Raw genomic sequence first — 21468 nt, forward strand, 5'->3', positions numbered from 1 at the left:
AGGCAGCCAGGCTTAATTTGACCTGCCAGGACTACCCTGAGGTGCCTCTGGCTGGTGTGGCAGAAGAATACAGTAGCTGGTGGCACCACCTGAGGTTGGCTGTAGCCATGACCTTGTCCACCCCCAGCTTTCACAGAAGTACTTTTCCAAGCCCTAACTGTCAGCATCTCCATGAGAGGAGTCCTTATCAAAGGACTTTATATAGAATTTCGATGGATTTTTTTACTGCTGAATTTTTGATTTTGGCATGAGTCTCTCCTGAATGTTCTTTATTGTGAGGCTAAATGTTTGGTGTTTTCTTTAATGTTTATTTTTCCTTGTTCAGATGTTATGAGGTTGTTGGGGGTTGGGTTTGTTCCTTCTTTCTCTGGGGAATTTTTTCCCCACGGGTTGCCAAGGGGACCGGGTGTTGGATACTTGAGAGTGCTTGGCTGAAACAAAGAGATAGACAAAAGGTGGAAGAGGGAGATAACGCAGGTAAAAGACACAGCTTGAGGCGGCTGCGTGCTTTTCTGCTTCCGGCGTTCGGGAGACGCGTGTCGGCCGCTCCTCGAGGATCTCAGCCGCTGCAAAGCCCGCAGAGCAGAAGCTGGGCCGCTATTCTGCCTCGTCTTCAGCTTCTTCGGCGCTGCTCCTCTTGCTGCAGCGTGACCCTGCACTCCCTGCGCTGCCGGGACATCCTGCCCCTGCCTGCCGGGACACCCTGCCATCCCAGCTACCAGCCCAGGACTTTTCCACTGTTCCAGCTTGGTGCTCTGAGGATCCTGCAGGGACACCGAAACCAAACTGCCCTGGGTTTTGTGAAACAAAGCCCTCAAGATTCTTGGTACTGTTGTCGTTTGTCATTAATGCTGTAGTTGTTTGGTGGGGGGGGAGTTTTTTTGTGTTTGTTTGCTTTGTATTACATACTAGTAAAGAACTGCTATTCCTATTTCCCAAATCTTTGCCAAAGAGCCTCTGATTGTAATTTTACCTAGCAGATACCTGTCTTCCTAAACCAAGACAGATTTTGGCGCCCAACGTGGGGCTTGAGGGCACTGAGAAAAGAAAAGGGAAGAGAAATAGCAGTTCTTAACTAACCTAGAACTTTCTTTTGTGTCCGTTGGATATAAAAACCTCATTAAGCTGCATCATGTGGTCTAACTTAGCCTGGTTTGGGTGGCATGTGGTTGTGGCTGTATTCCTTCCATTTGCAGGCCCTTATCTAAACATGGGCCCTATAACTAAGGCTACTGTGGCTGTCATCCAGTTTATTTTATGGCTTAATAAGGTGAAGAACTCATGGATTTTTAATTTCCTCTGGAAGGCAGGCACATGGATTCAAGGCTATCGTACACTAACTGTGTGTTTTTAGAGTTACTTTAACAATGGTACCTACTGTGAAGAAATGACACCGGGGGAAGTTTCTTTTTCCCAACCCTTTACCCATCTCTTTGAGTCTGCCCCACCAGTTTTTGAAGGGTTTAAATCCTCTCTGAATGCTAATGATATCATACAATGGCTGGTGCTGCTAATATGCGTATTCTGTTTAGCATTCAGAGATAAGGAAAGATTGACCTGGATAACCACCCTGATACCTAGCCCACAGAATAGAGATGATACCCCAGAGCCTGACTCTGCCCCACAGCCTGCCTCAGAAAAGACCCACCCGGATTGGGTTGAAGTTCTGGTAAAAGAGATGCATGAGATGAGCCAGATGCTGAAGGAGTACATTTCCCCAGCTCATGAAAAACCCTCCCCCTGCCCCGAGAAGGCAGAGACTGATGGTGCAGCAGTGGAACCCACAGATGTTACAACTGTCCAGGTTCCAGCTGAACCACAAGGGCAGCCACAGCCAGCAGCAGTCGCCCCTGTGGAAACAAAGAAGTGTAAAGTGAAATCGTCAGATCCTGATATTAAGGGTAAGAAAAGAGGGTCCTCACAGCCCACAGAAGAGCCACAGGTTGAGATCATCACTGAGTCCCTAACATATGAAAGTCTACGTAATCTGCAAAAAGATATTGCACGACGAGGACGTGAGGCTTATACAGCCTAGCTACTTCGAGTCTAAGACCTTATAGGTACAAATGTGCAACTGGATAGTGCTGAAGCAAAGAATTTGAGACCCTTGACCCAGGACTCAGGTATAAATCAGGTATTTGTAAGAGAGCAAAGGCCCCTTCCCCTTTGGGAACGACTTCTAATGAGTGTGAGAGAGAGATTTGTCCACAGAGACAGAATGCAAGAGCACAACAATAGAATGCGATAAAAGACCCTTGAGGAAGGAATCCAACAGTTGAGAGAAGTAGCAGTATTGGAAGTACTTTTTGAGAGAACCGGACAGCATGATAATGACCCCGACAAGGTTAAATGCACAGGGCACATGTTGTAGAATCTGGCAACTCATGAACCATCCCAATACGCCACATTCATCGCAACAATTAATGCCGAAGATAACCGAGAGACAGTGAGTTCTGTTGCCAACAAGCTCAGAAATTATGAAAGTATGATCAGTGGCCCAGTGCAGGCTCATGTCTCTGCGGTGGTGAAAGAACTCAAAGAGGAGATAAAGGAGGTGAGAAAGAAGATGAGAAAGAACAGTTCCCATGTAGCACCGGTGCAAGTCACAAGCCCCAGAATCAAAGCCCAACATCCCCCAGCAAGAGAGAGAGGGTACACCCCTCGAGCTGACCTGTGGTTTTATCTGCGGGACCATGGGGAGGACATGGGAGCGTGGCATAAGAAACCTACTTCTGTCCTGGCAGCACGGGTACGTGAGCTCAAGGAGAGAAACACTAACAGAGGAAGTTCCACTAGAATGAAAGTAGCCTCAGCCTCCCATGAGCAAGCTGCCAGGTATTACAGAAGTGAGAATGCTGTGTCAGATTCCCTCAAAAGAACCTCTACCATGTATGTCCAAGAAAGAAATAATAACCAGTGCTAGAGAGGCCCTGCCTCTAGCCAGGAAGAGGCACGGGAAAATCGGGTTTTTTGGACTGTGTAGATTCGATGGCCTAGCACATCAGAGCCACAAAAATATGAAGCTTTAGTAGATACTGAGTCGCAGTGTACTCTAATGCCATCAGGACATGTGGGGGCAGAACCAATTTCCATTGCCGGGGTGACGGGAGGATCACAAGAACTGACTCTAGTTGAAGCCGAAGTGAGCCTGACCGAGAAGGAGTAGCAGAAACTTCCGATTGTGACCGGCCCAGAAGCTCCATGTATTCTAGGCATAGACTTCCTCAGGAATGGATATTATAAAGACCCTAAAAGACTCAGATAGGCTTTTGGAATAGCTGCTGTAGAAACAGAGAACATTAAGCAGTTGAACACCTTGCCGGAACTATCAGAGAACCCATCTGCAGTAAAACTCCTGAAAGTAGAAAAACAACAAGTACCTGTTGCCACCTCGACAGTGCACCGTCGGCAGTATCAGACAAATCGGGACGCCGTGATCCCCATCCACAAGATGATCCATGAGCTGGAGAGCCAAGGGGTGGTCAGCAAAACCCACTCACCCTTCAACAGCCCCATCTGGCCTGTGCGCAAGTCTGATAGAGAATGGAGACTAACTGTAGACTATTGTGCATTGAATGAAGTAACTCCACCGCTGAGCGCTGCTGTGCCAGACATGCTAGAACTTCAGTACGAGCTAGAGTCCAAGGCAGCGAGGTAGTATGCCACTATTGACATTGCCAATGCATTTTTCTCCATTCCTCTGGCTGCAAAATGCAGGCCTCAGTTTGCTTTCACCTGGAAGGGCGTGCAGTACACCTGAAACCGGCTGCCCCAGGAGTAGAAACACAGCCCCACCATCTGCCATGGGCTGATCCAGGCTGCACTGGAGAAAAGTGAGGCTCCGGAACATCTACAGTACATTGATGACATCATTGTGTAAAGAAAAACTGCAGCTGAAGTGTTTGAAAAAAGAGAGAAGATCATCCAGATTTTGCTGAAAGCTAGGTTTGCCATCAAGAAGAGCAAAGTCAAAGAACCTGCCAGAAAGATCCAGTTCCTGGGAGTAAAGTGGCAAGATAGACGGCGGCAAATCCCCACTGAGGCCATTAATAAAATCACAGCAATGTCTCCACCGACCAGCAAAAAAAAAACACAAGCTTTCCTAGGAGCCATAGGTTTTTAAAGAATGCACATTCCTGAGTACAGTCAGATCGTGAGCCCTCTCTACCTGGTTACCCGCAAGAAAAACAATTTCCACTGAAGCCCTGAACAGCAACAAGCCTTTGCCCAGATCAAGCAAGAAATTGCTCATGCAGTAGCCCTTGGCCCAGTCAGGACGGGACCAGATGTAAAGAATGTGCTTTATTCTGCAGCCGAGAACAACGGTTTGTCCTGGAGCCTTTGGCAGAAGGTGCCAAAGGAGACCCGAGGCCGACCACTAGGTTTCTAAAGTCGAAGTTACAAAAGATCTGAAGCCAACTACACTCCCACAGAGAAGAAGATCTTAGCCGCCTATAAAAGAGTTCAAGCCGCCTCAGAAGTGATTGGCACAGAAGCACAACTCCTCTTGGCACCCCGACTACCAGTGCTGGGGTGGATGTTTAAAAGAAAGGCTCCCTCCACGCACCATGCCACCGATGCCACATAAAGCAAATAAACTGCCCTCATCACACAGCGTGCCCGTATTAGAAACCCAAATCGCCCTGGGATTTTAGAGATAATTACAAACTAGCCAGAAAGAGAAAACTTCAGTTTCACGGACGAAGAAGAGCAAGTACAAGTGACACGAGCTAAAGAAGCTCCTCCATACAACCAACTGCCAGCAAAAGAAACACACTACGCTCTCTTCACTGACAGTTCCTGTCGCATCGTGAAAATGAACCGTAAGTGAAAAGCAGCCGTATAGAGCCCCACACGACAGGTTGCAAAAGCCACTGAAAAAGAAAGAAGATCAAGTCAGCTTGCTGAACTCAAAGCTGTTCAATTAGCCCTTGACATTGCTAAAAGAAAAAAGTAGCCAAAGCTCTACCTCTACACTGATTCGTAGATGGTAGCCAATGCTCTGTGGGGCTAGCTAAAAAAGTAAAAAAAGGCCAACTAGCAGCGTAGAAAAAAACCAATCTAAGCTGCTGATAAATAAAAAGACGTTGCCACTCGTGTAGAGAAGCTGCCTGTGAAAGTCCGCCATGTAGATGCCCATGTTCCCAAGAGTCGAGCTAATGAAGAACACCAAAACAACAAGCAAGTAGATCAGGCTGCCAAGATAAAAGTGTCAAAGATAGATTTAGATTGGCAACACAAAAAAGAGTTGTTCCTAGCCCGATGGGCCCATGATACCTCAGGTCATCAAGGCAAAGATGCCACCTATAAGTAGGCCCGAGACCGAAGAGTAGATTTAACCATGGACAGTATTTCTCAAGTTATCCATAACTGTGAGACATGTGCTGCAATCAAGCAAGCCAAGCGAATGAAGCCCTTATAGTATAGTGGGCAGTAGTCCAAATATAAATATGAGAAGGCCTAGCAGATTGACTACATCACCCTTCCCCAAACCCGCCAAGGCAAGCGTTATGTGCTAACCATAGTGGAAGCCACCACTAGATAGTTAGAAACCTACCCTGTGCCTCATACTACTGCCCGGAACACCATCCTGGGCCTAGAAAAACAAGTCCTGTGGAGACATGGCACCCCTAAGAGAATCAAGTCAGACAATGAAACTCATTTCAAGAATAGTCTTATAAGCACCTGGGCTAGAGAACATAGCATTGAGTGGGTGTACCATATTCCTTATCATGCACCAGCAGCCGAAAAAGTTAAACAATGCAATGGCCTGCTTAAAACTACCTTGAAAGCACTAAGTGAGAGAACCTTTAAAAATTAAGATACTAATTTAGCAAAGGCCACCTGGTTGGTGAACACTCGAGGTTCCACCAACCGAGCAAGTCCTGCCCAATCTGAGCCCTTGCAAAAGACAAACAGAGATAAAGTTCCAGTGGTACACATGAGAAGTATGCTGGAAAAAACTGTTTAGATTAATCCTGCCTCCAGCAAAGACAATCCCATCCGTGGGGTTGTCTTCGCTCAAGGACCAGGTTGCACCTGGTGAGTAATGCAAAAGGATAAAAAGACCCGATGCATACCTCAAGAAGACCTTGTTTTAGAGTGAACTATCCATGACAATGTAGCTACATCCATATTTGCATATATATATATATGTATTTTTAATAGTTAAAACTCAATGTAATATGTTTGTATAGGAAAAAAATTCAGGGTGGATAATGTTGAGAGTTGAGTTTGTTCCTTCTTTCTCTGGGGAATTTTTTCCCCACGAGTTGCCAAGAGGACCGGGTGTTAGATACTTGAGAGTGCTTAGCTGAAACAAAGAGATGGACAAAAGGTGGAAGGGGGAGATAACGCAGGTAAAAGACACAGCTTGAAGCGGCTGCATGCTTTTCTGCTTCCGGCGTTCGGGAGACGCGTGTCAGCCGCTCCTCGAGGATCTCAGCCGCCGCAAAGCCCGCAGAGCAGAAGCTGGGCCGCTATTCTGCCTCGTCTTCAGCTTCTTCGGCGCTGCTCCTCTTGCTGCAGCGTGACCCTGCACTCCCTGCGCTGCCGGGACATCCTGCCCCTGCCTGCCGAGACACCCTGCCATCCCAGCTACCAGCCCAGGACTTTTCCACTGTTCCAGCTTAGTGCTCTAAAGATCCTGCAGGGACACCGAAACCAAACTGCCCTGAGTTTTGTGAAACAAAGCCCTCAAGATTCTTAGTACTGTTGTCGTTTGTCATTAATGCTGTAGTTGTTTAGTGGGGGGGGAGTTTTTTTGTGTTTGTTTACTTTGTATTACATACTAGTAAAGAACTGCTATTCCTATTTCCCAAATCTTTGCCAAAGAGCCTCTGATTGTAATTTTACCTAGCAGATACCTGTCTTCCTAAACCAAAACAGAGGTACAAATGAGTTTATGGTATGAATCATTTACATTTGGACAGCTCATTGTGAACATGGAGTCTTTGCATGTTTGAGTTAAGGGTAGGCTTCCTTACAAGATGCAGTGACCTAACATGGTGGAAGCTACTTATCTCTCTTAACCATGTCTGCTGTAGGGAAGCAGATGGAAAATAATGTTTTGGGGAAAGGTACGTTTGGCTGATGATTCATGCACTGCAGAGTTAATATAAGGGATGCCTTAATCACAATTTTCTGGCCAATTTTTTTTATCATTTTCAAGTTCATCATTTGTGAGCACAGGGCACTGCAGTACTGTACATGTTTTGTTTTGCCTTTTCTTTAATATTGTATGTTTTTTCCTCCCCACCCCCTCCCCGATTCTAAGAGTAATTTCCTGCTGTGCAGCTTTACATTTATTCTACTTTCTGATGGAAATAAAAAAATTCTTATTAAAATAGAATGTGTGATTATATCTGAGCTCCCTTCTAAATTTTTATTTTATAGATGAACCTTTTTTTTCAATAAATGCATAGGTTAGAAAAAAATTCATTTTAGTATCACTTCTTAAATTGATTTTCATCATTTTATAGAGACTTTCAGGTTTATTTTCCCTTATTCAACCCAAGATAACCTGAATTCATAAGATTTGTCCATATTTCATAATCTTGACATTCTCTTACTCCTTCTCTCGGGCACAGCTGAATGACTTCCTTGAATTATTGTGAGGTTGATTTCTCACCATGTGCTCTGGACTGCTTCAAGATGTTTTGCTGTTGAAAGCCATTCTGTATTAAAGTTTTGTGAGTTCTGTATTATTTTGGAAGAAACAATTCAAAATTTTCTCACAAGGGTTTCTAAACTACAACCTGCTTTGTAGCATCCTTCCAGACTGGCTAGTTGCTTCCTTACCCAAGTGGCTGACTTCCTTGGAAGTGTTTGAATTTTAATTTCGGTATTATGTTTTTTGAATTGTTTGTTGTAGCATGTCATGGTTGAATCATAATGCTTTTACTATCTGTGGAGCTTATTATTTTATTGAAGAGAACTGGCACTGACAAGCTCAGCAATACCCTTTGCTAGTCTAGACTCGGCTTAGGGGTTTTAAAATTCCAAACCCATCTTTGCTGTCATGACAACTTTATATTGGAAATAACTCTTCAGTGACTAAAAATAACTCTTAAATCAAAATATCCCATTCTTTTGGACTTACACTCCAGAAGTTGCTTGATGTCCAAAAGGCATCACAAACTGCATGATTTTAAGGAGATTAGATGTTAAAGAAGAGTCTTGAGTTTGCTTTTTCAGCAAAATTAGAGGTCAATGTTTTCTACTTAACCATATACTTTTCTAAAAATGCATGGTTTAGAAAAACATGTTCACTTCATTGCAATTTAAACAACAGAATTTTAAAGTAGTATATGCATTGAATTGAAATTGATACAAAATGAATTGGCTCATATCTGGGGTACTGCAACATGATGAAGATTTTAGTTTGGATTTTGCTGAAATGACAAAAGATAATTAAGACATTTGTTTAGTTTTTTTCACTGCATGAAAATTATCAGCAGACTTAGTTTGGAGGTCTGGTTGACCAAGATTTGTGTGCTTACTTATATTTTATTCATTCTTTGGTAACCCTCTGAAAAATCACTGGCGATATACTACAAGCATAGTATTACTTTGAGTGTAATTGTTGGTATTTTTAACTCTGCACACTGATGTTACACACCACCCCATAAATTCTTCTAAAATTTTCATGTTTGATGAAGATGAAGCATTTCTGATGAAGATCATGAAATGTTCACCAGTTGCAGTTTGACCTGGAACAGTAGAACATCTTCTTAAATGTATTCCGCAATTCTGGGCTTCGGAATGCAAAAATCATAGGGTTGATGATGGCATTGCACATTATGAGTGTCCCATTCACGTGGAAAATGGACATGTAGCAGGCACAGTAAGGGTTATGTGGGCAAAACCTTGCTAAGAGGATGTGAAGAACAAAGGGCGCCCAACAGCAAAGGAAAACTCCAAGAAAAATAGTCAGCGTAATGGCACCTTTCATGTTGGTTCTGTGATGGATGGTACTGCTGGGCAGTGAGGCGATCTTTTTGGCATGAGATCGAGCCAGGAGGAACATGTGGACATAGAGGCAGAGTATGAAAAACATCATCAAAGGGAACAGGACGGTGAAGGGAATGACTGTCGCTGCTTCATAGGAGAAGAGGGCAATGGCAATGCTGCTGCCGGCACAGAATGCCCAAATGATCGCCAGGATAACCATGGCCCTCCTCAGTGTCATGATATTGTGGTACCGCAGAGCGTAGAAGATCGTGATGTACCTGTCTGCTGCAATAGCTAGCAGGCTGAAAATAGACCCCAGCAAAGACAGAATGAACATGGAATCCATGGCATCATCCAATTTTTTCTCAAAGTCTCCGTGACGTGTCAGGTATCCCATTTTGCACAAGATGATAAAGATGTTCTCCAGAGTTTTGTACAAGCTACCTAACATGTCTGAAATGGCTAAACTGCAAATGAAGAAGTACATGGGCAAGTGTAAATTCTTATTTCTAACAACAGCAATGAGGATAAGTAGATTTTCCAGTATCCCAGCGGCAGCAACAGTGAAAAAAACTTCCTCTGGCACCACAACCTGAGCGCAGTCAGTGATATTTAATGAAAAATCACTTATGTTTCCGAGGGATGGAATGCTTGTCTGACCTGGGTGTTTGATTAAGTCAGAAGGTCTCTCAGTGCTCATTCTCCTGATCATGGAAAGAGTTTGGTTTGCTTCTTTTTCAGGTTTGGCTTTATTCTGAAGCTGACCTGTCAATCAGACCATTCTTCTTTTGATCAAGGCTCTCTCCTTCATCTGGAGCAATTTTAAGACTTAACTGAAATGTCTGGTATTTCTCCTACAATAAAACAAGTAGAAACATAAATATCAAGAAGAAATTGACCACACATTTGAGGCAAAAATAGGTATTTGAAGTATCACCTATTGCAGTTTAAAGCACGGGTATAATCACCATAGAGAGAAACAATTGGATGAAATAAGAGCTGTTCAAGGCTTCACCAAACCTTAAAGAAAATCAAAGTCTAAATTCACTTTTAGTTTCAAAGTAATTTTAAAAAATATGTGCAATTTTCTTTACTAATGTGCACCCCACATTTACTGAAACTAATCTGACAGACTTCAAGAGTTTGGCAATCTTTACTATCCCAGCTGTTTGCTTTGAGAAAGCCTGGCAGTTCTCACAAGACTTTCAATATTATTAGACACAAATAAAACTAATGCCAAGATAAACTCTTGTCCAGAACAATAACATGTTTACCTCCACACTGTTGATGGTGTAATGAAATACCCCCAATTTAGATGTGAACATTTGTAAGTACTGATGTATTTTGAGGCATGTTAGATACTAGTGAGAGGCTTCTTTTTCATTTAGATTGAAACTGTTTTTTGATTCCACTAACTTATTTGTAAGATCTCAAGAACAACATTTTCTTGTCTGTATTTTACAACTCTCTAAAACCCCAAATATTTATTTCAGCACCGAGATGATGTTTTCCTTTTTCCATAATGATCCTGATCTAAACTACATCCAAGTATATAGGAATCTTTCCAAAGGAATGGACTTCTTACGCTTTTTATTAATGTATAAATTGAAATGATAGTAATTTAGCTTGGATATGACCCATAAATGATAAGAAAGGGTTTTTCTTGTTGTCTTCATAGCCAGTCTTGGGAAACACAGATACAGTTTTGGTATTTAGAAAGCCCCTTTCTTTAAAGATATATTTTCACTGAAAGGGGTGTCAAGCACTGGAACAGGCTGTCCAGCGAAGTGGTTGAGTCGCCATCTCATGGGATATTTAAATGATGCATGAATGCCACACTTATGGACATTTTTTAGTGGTGGATTTGGCTGTGCTGGGTTGATGGTTTGACTCAATGATCTTAAAGGTCTTTTCTGGCCTAAATGAGTCTAAAATTTCATGATTCCCCCTCTGTTTTTAAGTTTAAACCGGCTTTCTTTGACACTTTCATATCGGTGAATCTTGAAATTCCTTTGGACATTTATTCTTCAGGGTTGCTGAATACTGTAACACAGATACTATTTCAAAGGGAGAAGTCAAAAGTTTTAATTATTTTGTATACAAGCAAGACTTGGAGCACTAGCCACCACAAATTTGATGAAACCAGATCACTTAGGAGGAAGCCTTCAGGAGAGTACCCATACATATCTGAAAACACAGGCTGTGTAGTGGACAAAATGAACTACTGCACTGCAGCATGCGTGGACATTCCCAAAGATAATTAGGCCAACATCTGTCAGTATGTGACGGAAGGAGTTTCTAACAAGAATAAGAAACCTGACATTGTCTTTATAATGATACGTTTTTCCTATTCTCATCTGGAGCTACTGTTACAGCTTTGCTTAATGATTTCTAATCTAACACTCTGTTAACAATTTTCACTCTTTATAGAAAGTCAGCACAGACACATCAGACAAAACTTCATTTCAATAGGATTTAACAGGAGAATCAGCTGGCAAACATGTCTATTAAGTTTCTATTTTCTCAAAGCTGTTTTTCAAGAATGCTTCTTTGTTGCTATGTAGTCACATTGCTGAAATAATCTACCTGAAAAAACATGAAGTTTCTTTTGCTGAAAATATATAATATTATGAATGGCACGGTATATTACATCTGCTGCTTATAATTTTACAGTAACTTTGTATTAAGCTAAGAGCGGAGAATTTATAAGGGCTTTGGTGCATTTATATAAACTGAATAATTACATCACTTACTATTGTTTTCCAACAATTAATAGAAATCCAAAACAAGACCATCTTGTTTCAGAGATTCTCATTTCAGCATATACATGGCTATTGCACACTATTCTATTAGGGTTCCATCAAAGATCTTGTCAATTATCTCCTTGTCTGATGCTTTAGTGTGGGGCACAGTCACACTTCAATCTCAGATATACCAGATAGAAATATCTGTGTACGCAGTGTTTAACATGGGTCATAAATCCAGTGCTTGATCTGCAAAACAGATGTTAAATCATACGTCTGCAGTAAGTCCCACAGTCACAGGATTCTTTTGACTGCTACTGATCTACCACGCAGTGTGCATTAAGCAATTTAGTGGCTCTAAGCAATGTAGGAACAGGCAGGCTACACATGGGAGGTAAAGCTGTCGTGAGTAACATCAGTGGTACCCCCAGAAAATTACTCTGGCCCCCAGCACCAAGAAGCCCAGGGTGAAGAAGGACCACCAAGACTCCACTGGATGGAGGTGGTGGCTGGATCTCTCTCTCTTCCCTCCTCGTCCTTTTCTATTTCTTTCTATTTCTCTACCTCACACACACTGTTAAATAAAATCCATACTTTTGACTTTGGCATATGGTCTTGTCTTCACCTCCACTTGGGCAGAGGCATCTTTCAATAATTGGATCTTAACAGTGTCTTAAAAGCAAATGGGAAAAGAAGAAACTTTGGAGCTTGGATGCATATTTCTACTGTCTACACAAATTACAGCTAATGTCATTTCACACAAGTATAAAAGGTCGGAAAAAAATTATTTTGCACTCCTGTGTTACTACCAGAGACAGTTTGGACACAACAGACTTCTTCTCCACCGTCAATACCTTGTCAGTTTTCTTCATCACGGGACTGTCCAGATAAAGAGTCCATGCCACTCACTCTCTGAAATACCTCAGATTTATCTTATGCAGGTACCTGCAATGTCAGCCTTTCCCAGCTAGTGTTAACATTTCAGAACTATTAAAAATAGGACACAACATTAAAAAAAAAAAAAGGAAAAAAAAAAGAGAGAGAAGAAAGAAAAAAGCCATATAGGCAATCAGTAATTGAATTATTTGGATTTTACCTTTTTTGAGGTCATTCAAGGTCTAAGAATAAGTCTGTTTGACTGTAGCAAGAAATGTAAAACAATCAAAAAGCAATAAATGACAATCAAAGACTCTTAAAATCTGAAACACATCTATATATGTAGCTGTTTAATAAAAATGGCAAAAAATTCAAGACCTTCTTGTTTAAATTAGACCCTGGATGGAGAAACCAACAGGTCAGTAACAGTGGATATCCAGAAACATTACTTATCTAGCAGGAGGCAGTCTCCAAAGCTGCTATACTAGGCAGTGAGCTGATGGCAATAGTAAAGTTAATAAAAATGCATGTATTTGTAGTACTACCATAAATTTCTATTTGTTTGGTTGCTATCTAAAGGAAGATGAAGCAGCAAACTCGGAGAACAGAAACTAGGACCAGAAATTATACTGACAATCGTGTAAAAACTTAGGAAACAAATCAAAATCAGATTGCCTGACAATGGTAAACACCATGCTTATGGTGTGGCTTCTTATGATGCTCTCGTTACTTGGAAAGAGTGTTTGCACTGGTTTATATTCTACAGCTAAAAGCCAGCCCCAGTACTTCATGGGCTGAAAATACCCTTGACAATGCTGGTAACTCCCAATACTCCAGAGCATTAGCCTTGGGCATAAACCATAACTCTCTCCCATGTGTCCTGTGCCCACTGATAACTAAAAGACAAATTTCTCTGCAGGAGAAATACAATGACTTAGCATCTGAAAGATCTGCGAATAATAGGTCTGCTCTTGATTTATTTTTTTTAATTGGATGAAAATTTGATTCACTGAATAAAGAAACAACACATTTCCCTTGATGCCAAAATATTAAATAAACTGGCCAGGTCAACTGCAATAGCAATAAAAGTAATTTCAGCTGTGAGCTATAAAGAGAAGATATGGTTGAAAAATTATATACCTTAAATACTGTGTAATTTCCCAGGGATGTTTTTTTGCATCTATTATTGCTTTAATAGCAAAACATACTTCCCTTTATCGTAGAGACTCCAAGATGTATTTACTCTCTAAATAGCTGGCAATAAATAAAACCTGAAAGGGTACTGAGTATTCTCTTCAGCTTTAGGGCTGCATGAAACAGCTGTGATAACAAGCCAATTATGTAGAGGCAATGATTTCTTTCCAGAACTATGAAATGTATGAATTCCTGGTTCTATGCACCTAAATTAAAAAAGTAGAAGGAACGGAACAGAATAAGTGATTTGTGTATCAGACACAGTATATACAGTTTATTTCACAACCCACTCAGCATATATATAGGTGCTTATTTATCACTAGAAATGCCATAACCTTTCCTCAATCCCCAAAAGTCTACAATGGATTAGCACTTGCTTCTAACATCTTTATTTCTACCTAGTTCCAAACCTTTGTCTTTGGGACATCTGGTTATCTGTTCAGTTTTGTTCCCCTTCTAAATCCCTGCCCTTGTGGAACATGAATCCCTTGTGAGGTGGTGGGACAAGCAAAGTGTGCCGGGTTATGCTGCCTGGTGCTGCTTGGAATGACCTCTTTTGTCTGAAAATGCCAGCCAAACTCCCAGAGATGGGAGCAATGTATTTTTTTCAGTCACTCTCTTTCAAGCTGTTGCAATTTTGTGTCAAGATACATTTGACAAAAAATGATGGACAAATACCTTTTCCCTTGTTTCTAGCTTTTCCGGGAGTACCAGGCATTTAAGAAGGAAACAAGCCACTAAAAAACATGAATCTGGAGGCTTAGCTTTTAAAGCTGTAAAACAAGAAAAATGGCAACTTTTTTTCTCTTTTTTTGTCTTTAGTGGGAAGGCAATGCCTTTCATGAGGACAAGAAGGACTGGACCTGTTACAGGCAGGTGAGTTATGAGGACAGGATGATTCCAACGTGTGCTCATGGGCGTTTCTTTTTGTCTGTCAGCCTGGCTTCACCCTGAACAAGCAAGTAAGTGAAAAAAAGCATCAAGCCTGATCCTACCTTGCTCTGCACATCATATAGTTCTTTACAGTCATTAGAAGAAACTGTGTCAGAGGAATTATTCTAAAAAATACAGACTCCTAAGGGCTCTGTCAGCAACTTCCTGTAGCTTTTCTGTCTGTCTCAAAGTACTGAAAATATCTTGCTCCTACGCTGACCATGCTTAAGGTCTCATGACCCCAGCATGGCCTGTACAAAAAAACCCCAAAGAGACCGGCCTGCATAAGGAACTGTTGCAGATCATAAGTGAAACATCCTCAGCTGTAATTGTTAAGCTCTTGAAGGAAATAGTTGCCTCAAATCACCTCGATTTTAAATCTCTCGCCATTTAATAAACAGACCCAAATGGTAGAGGAAGCATCCAAGAAAGTTGCTGAAATTTACTGGCAGTGTAGTTCTTTGATATTGTCTTAGTATTGCTCCCCTGTTTGAGAATCCTCCTGAAAGCATTTGCATCTCTCATCAGTAACTGAGACGGTAAAAAGATGCACATTTCATAACTTTTTTCATATAAAACTAAGAAAGTCTATATTTTTTAACAGGCATTATATGTTAAAAACTTTGTTCAGCAGACACTGAACAAAACAGTGTCTCTGATCTCAAAAGAGTGACAACATTAATGTCCATCCTTCAGAAATCAGAATTTTTTACTTCTGAATATGAAGCATCTCAGTTGCTGGCACTGAGATGGAACAGAAAGATCTCTTTCCAGGGAAGGTCTTTCAGAAACAAGAATTTCCTCTGCTTACTGCTGTAGGTCAGCTAGAAAAAGGTACCACGTGGTCACATTTCATTGTTCAGATGCTAGAACTTGTATCTTCTCATCAAAGTAAGCATATTTCATATGAAAAAACAATTTACACCAGAACACCGTACTGGTGGCTTTGATAGAATCCTTTTCCTTCTAAGTATCTTTATTGTTTTTTCTTTTGGTTTTAAAAATTACAGTGTAGGTAAAACAATATCAAATAAGGATATGTGGAAACAGTGAGGAAAATTTGAGATGTTATGATACCTGGATCTTCATCACACAATCTTTAGAAATTTTATTAACAACTGCAATTAGTATCCATGCTGTGTTAAGTCATTTATTCTTTTGCTTTGATCTCCCTCTAGCGTTCAAGAAAATAGTGTGAGCCAGGCATCAACGACTGATTAAAGCAATTCTGATTCTTCACATGAGTTGATATTATATAACATTGTGTTTCCTAATCTCTAGTTCATGAGCTGTCATCAGACCTCGATAAACATTTCTTTTGTATTAGGGTGTTCACTGCCGTGGGTCTTGCTGATTTACTGCACCACGATAGTGAGTGTATGTCCCATATGATTTCAGTGCAGCTACTTTCTTAGAAATAACTTTACATTGATAGAGATGGCACTTTTGGAAGAAATGAGCAAGGAAGAAAAAAAAAAAAGGAAGGTATATGTATACAAGGTAAATACATAAACAATATTGTTGTATCTGAAGCAGTGCTTATACCAGTTGGGTTAACTACTAGCAAAATTTCACTCACATGATTACAACTGTAACTTCCTTTTAAAAAGAATTTCTAGAATGAAATTAAGGTGCAAATCATACCTGCTGAAATTTTTAATGTAAGACATGTGTTTATATGTTGAAGATACTTTTTTCCTGACTTTGAAAATGGCATAAAAGCATTTTCTGACCAAATCATAAACAGAACACACTGGAGATCTTGCAAAGATTACAGCTGAAAATATATTTGAATGGTTCACTTCCTACGGATACTTGTCTTTCTTTTTCCCTTAAGATCAGCACCAAAGTAACACAATTATGTGTTTGTTCTATGAATAAGGAAAAATCAGGAAAGATTTTCTTGTTTATATTTAAGGTTAGGTATATTCACTATGCCATGATTTTGCTATCAAAAACAAAAGCAATAAAACATCTATCTATGCAGAAACAAACTGGCCAGGACTACTTCTCTCTCTATCATACGGGAGAAGCTTCATGCAAAACATGCATACCTCTTGGTGTTTCAGCAAAGATACTGGAAGCAGGAAAGTTAAAAGGATTAAAGAAAGGTGGACCGAGTTCTTAATATCCTTAACAAAATAAATCTTTGCAACAGCAGAGGGGAAAAAGGAATTATTTAGGATGTTTATCAGTGAAATGGCAAGAACCATTAAAAATGCCAGAGAGAAAAAGAAATTAAAGCTGAAAACCCAAGAAGCATTTTCTAATTGATTAACTCCTTGTGTCAGTATAATTTTTCACATAAAATTTCTGAGACAGTAAGCTATGCTGTTAGCTGAAGTACCTGGAATGAAAAAGCTGCATAAAGTGTTGGAGGTTATGTAAAGACCTTTGTTTTGTCCAAAGCCATAAACACAGAACGTTCACAAAGTCATTAGTGAAATAATCTTCTTCATATCAAGTGTGTGGACAATTTATTGAAAATGAGTAACCTTTGGAGATTAAAACTGTACAAGATCGAGGGTTGTAAACGCATTAATGCACTTCTGGCTAACGTTTTCTTCCTTTTTCTGTAGTTACACTTTGAGCAGCCTTCCCACCAGTGTAGACAACACACTATGTCCTGGGGAGGGGAAACTTCTGCAAGTCATTTAATAGACAGCTATCAAGGAAGGGGGTGAAAGAGCAGTGAAAGTTTCCCCCATCTTTGCTTCTGCGCAGTATATGTGATCATGAGAGCTTTTTTCTGAAACATGCGGGGTGTCCCTCTCTGCAAAGCTTCTGTTGCTTTGTAAAGTTGAGATACAGTAAGAAATGCAACTAATTGTGTTACACTAAGAAATATAATTATTAGTCAGTTGTAATTTTTAACAACATAATCTATCTAAAGAAAAAAACCCAACAAAACAAAAGACCAAACCAAATCAAGCTTGCTGTGCCCGATGCAGGTAACTGCTCTAGGAAGTGATGTACTTATAACCTTTGGTCACATCCTTCATCCTCAGATCAGTCTCAAGCCATTGGAGTGACTTGGTGACAAGCTACAGTGATCAGTGCCTACTAAATATGTTTCTTATTAAGATTGTAGTGGAAAGATTCATGTTTCTTTGAAACATTAATTGTTGTGCCCCAGACTTTATAGTTGGCTTTCATTACACTATTCTTTCCTATTTGTTTCCAGAATAAATTAATTTTAAGCCTATAAAGCCGTAAATCTCTACAAAGAATGAAAAATCACATTGGATTCGAACACAGGGCAAACAAGTCTTTGGGATCTTTGTAAAATCAATCAAGAGGCCTTCAAGTGACATTTCTGGAGGCCATTTCTCTGTTCTTATACTTTGCAGTAAATCACCGTTTGCCATTAATAATGCCATCACAAAAATGTTACCAACAAGCATTACGAATAATTCCTTTCCAGAAAAGCATTAACCATTTCTTGAAAAAGAAGTCCTGTGTTTCTGCTCTAAAGAAAGAAGCACTTCTAGCTGCTCTTTTAGGAGCAATCCATCTTTTTCTCTCTCTGTGTTTGCTCCAGTAGTTACAAACAAAATTACAGTTGAAGTAGATGGCATCATTAGAGTATTACTTAATATTTTTAAATGACAGAAAACAAGACTGTAGATTTATAGCATGTAGTCTGCTGTTTAAGTGCATTATCTTATGGTATGTGTTAGGTGTGTCTTATGGAAAAAAAAATGCAACAAAAATACAGCATCTTCTTTCCTGAGAGCTATTTAAAAGTGTCATTGTGCTTTTTGTCTTGCCACTGAATCAATATATTTACGTCCATTTATGCTAAAAACTAAAAGTAGTGAAAATACAATGATTAAAATATTAATTCAATAGATGGTTATTTTCTCTGGGAAGCTGTAGAATGGGGGCAGGATGAAGAAAGTACCTCTTTTAGATTTCTCTTTTCAGAGCAATCTTCATTACATATACCTGGGAGGGAGAATGAGTAGGAAAACAAGTGTGGAAGGATTCAAATTTAATTCTCCAAGCCTGTAAAAATCTACTTGCATTTGGAGTAGTGGCCACATAAAACTTTGCTCTGGTTACATGTTGGCATTCAGTGCTACCATGGCTTCTGCTATAGGTGGAAATAGACAAAATGTCATTGCAAAAGGTGTGGTGTCATCCAAAGCCACTTCTGGAGAGGTATGGGAGATTTATGAAGATACCTCAGATTAGGTAATTTTAGCTTGTCTTTCCCATGCACTAGCATGTGGAGCCCCTATGGCAATGATGCTGTGGCACAATGGGTATTTCCATTTCTACACAAGTATCAAGGAATCGTGTATATATAGGGGTGTGTGTGCATGTGTGTTGTGCATATGGTGAAATTTGGCTTTTGCTTCTGGTCTGAAATAGTTAACAAGGAAAGTCAGAAGATAAATAGTCAGTTCAGGTATCTACAACAACATGTGTTAAGCAGAGACATTTGCCCTGCCCTCGTTTGTGGTTATCTGCTTCAAGGCAGACACTGCTGCTGTTCCTGGCCTTCCTCTCTTGTGTGCTGCAGATTGACACAGGATTAAGTATCTAAAAAGATTGGCAATTAGAGTGCAGCAAACCACACAGTTGTCTGAGAAACCTGTAACTGTCAGGTAGATAGATGGAATTATTCAATACTTGCACTCGAGCAAGTGAGAACAGAATTTGGTCTCCCTGAACAAAGCGAATACAACAAAACCATACCTGGCAGGTGTAGCTCTCCTTAGATAATTCCCAGTCCAGACCCAGAAGAATACTCATTGTTGGCCATCTAGAAAGTCTCTGAGGGGTGTGTGGTCTCTGGCTGATGCAGTGGAAAAAAAAAAAAAGCCAAACAGTTGAAGCAGGAAAAACAGTATACAAAAGATTAGAAACATTTCAGTAGAAGTTTTCCTACTATATAACTTCTTCCATTGGTACAGAGGATAATCTTACTCAGTCTTCACGCAAGATGCATAAAACCCCTGCCAAAATTTTGCTTTAAAGAAGAATTATTGTAAAGTGAAAGATTTCAGGGAACATAGGAAATATGCACTTCATTCCACAATAACATTGCATATTTCACTAATTTTTCTAAGGAGGCTTTCTGACATTAGATATATTTAGTAAACCTCCACTTACCTACCAGTGAAACCACTTGTGAGTCAGTTTGCTGGTTGCTCTGGGAGCAAGATTATTTATAAAGAAAATGAAGCCAACAAAGTCTTTGCGTAAAGGAAAGATTGGAACATCTAAATCAAAGAGGACGACAGTTGTTTCATTGGCATAACCTTGAAGTAGGGTCTCTTTAAAATAAATCATCCACTGTCTTGAAATATTTTTAAGAGAGGAAAAAAAAGAAAAAAACAACCCAGTCAAAGGGAGAATATTCTGTTTCAGAGGATTGTCTTTTCAGTTACTCCTCTTTATAACCTCCCTTCCTAATATTTGGAAGGAGGAGTGTGTAAATGACAAAAAGACCATGGGCTATGTTATAAATAGTGTTTAAACATTCAGGTAGATTGCTGAGATGGTATAAGATGTTTATTGCCATCAAGATTATTGTTACTGTCTTTTCAAACTATCATCTCTACTAAAGACACAGCTGGTGGCTGAACTGAAAAGTTAACAAGGTGGAGAGAACTCAGCAGCACCTAAATCCAACTGCCCTGGTCTAAATAAATATAAATTATTATTATAAAGATATATAGTTCAGGTCATGAAGGTAAAAAACTTATACTGAGCTTTAATGCTATTCCATCAAGATGTGGTTGGCCCTATTACTGAAACAAATAGGAAGGAATAGCAGAAGTGAGTTACCCTAGGGAAAGACTTCACATTTGGATCTATTAAATAGCAATTAAATTCCAATGCCCAAAAGCAGAATTATATAATTAACACTATAAACCGAGAAAATTTGTTTGCTTCCAGGCTACTAAGGAAAAACTAAAGTCTACTTCAGAAAGGGTGAATTGAGGCTCAAGAAATGAGGATTTAATTCATCTGTGTGCAGCAGGAGTGGTAAAAAGATAACCCCCCAGCAATTAGCAGTTTGACAGCTTCAGTGGGAGTCATTTGGATCCCCGGAACATAATGAGTGGAGGAGAAACAGCTTAGCAATACATGTGAAGGGAGGGGACCTGAAAAAAAGAAAAAAACCCTTCAAAACTGGGAGGGATACTCATCATCTTTGTCCTTCAGATTTTCAAGGAGAAGAAAAGTGTCTCACTCATACTCTTCATCCTCAGTTGTACACAGGTTTGCTTGTAACTTCCTTTTCTTTAGACCAGTTGAACTTGCTGAGTGACAGTATGATACACAGGAAAAATTAAATAAAATAAAGGCAAAGAGACAGCTGGTGTCACAGAAGTACAGAACATTTGTTTACTATTTTTTTACTTGCATTGCACAACATTTAAATAACCTCCTTCAAATATAACTGGTTATGGTCCTTGCAGGAACAAATTTCAGGAACACTCATTCTTTATATGGTCAGGTGGAACTTATGAATTTAGGTTCCTCTCACTGCTTTGCACATGAAGAGACACATTTGATGCCTCAAAAGTTGTGAAGACCTTCACTCCTTGTGTTGTGAATTTGCGTTCTACACTAAAAGTTCAATATGCAGCCTAACAATATACTGTATGCACAAAAAATTCTGTACCACAAGTTGTGATAAATAGTTAGTAAGGAAAAGTCCATGGATTCAGGCTTGCATTTTATTTTGGTTACAGAGAAAATAAACACACTGGAGGAATGGAGAGTGTTTCATTCAGCCTTAGGCAACAAG

General features: G+C 40.0%; 1 protein-coding gene across 3 annotated transcripts; it reads right to left on the bottom strand.

Moving 5' to 3' along the window:
• Positions 1-6612: 6612 nt before the first annotated feature.
• MC2R (melanocortin 2 receptor) lies at positions 6613-19838 on the bottom strand. Of its 3 annotated transcripts, none has more exons than XM_066184070.1 (3): positions 19825-19838; positions 19404-19503; positions 6613-9806 (listed from the first exon to the last, which is right to left on the bottom strand). In XM_066184070.1, exon 3 carries the CDS (start codon positions 9662-9664, stop codon positions 8693-8695), a length of 972 nt encoding a protein of 323 aa, XP_066040167.1. In that variant the 5' UTR covers positions 9665-9806; positions 19404-19503; positions 19825-19838; the 3' UTR covers positions 6613-8692. The 3 variants fall into 3 exon arrangements, with proteins under 3 accessions (XP_066040167.1, XP_066040160.1, XP_066040176.1); XM_066184063.1 differs by having other exon boundaries at positions 19821-19837; XM_066184079.1 differs by lacking the exons at positions 19404-19503; positions 19825-19838 and adding an exon at positions 12551-12710.
• Between the last annotated feature and the right edge of the window lie 1630 nt (positions 19839-21468).

Source organism: Chamaea fasciata, unplaced genomic scaffold, assembly GCF_029207755.1.
Source record: "Chamaea fasciata isolate MVZ Bird 193981 ecotype frontalis unplaced genomic scaffold, bChaFas1.0.hap1 SCAF_1, whole genome shotgun sequence".
Taxonomy (NCBI): domain Eukaryota; kingdom Metazoa; phylum Chordata; class Aves; order Passeriformes; family Sylviidae; genus Chamaea; species Chamaea fasciata.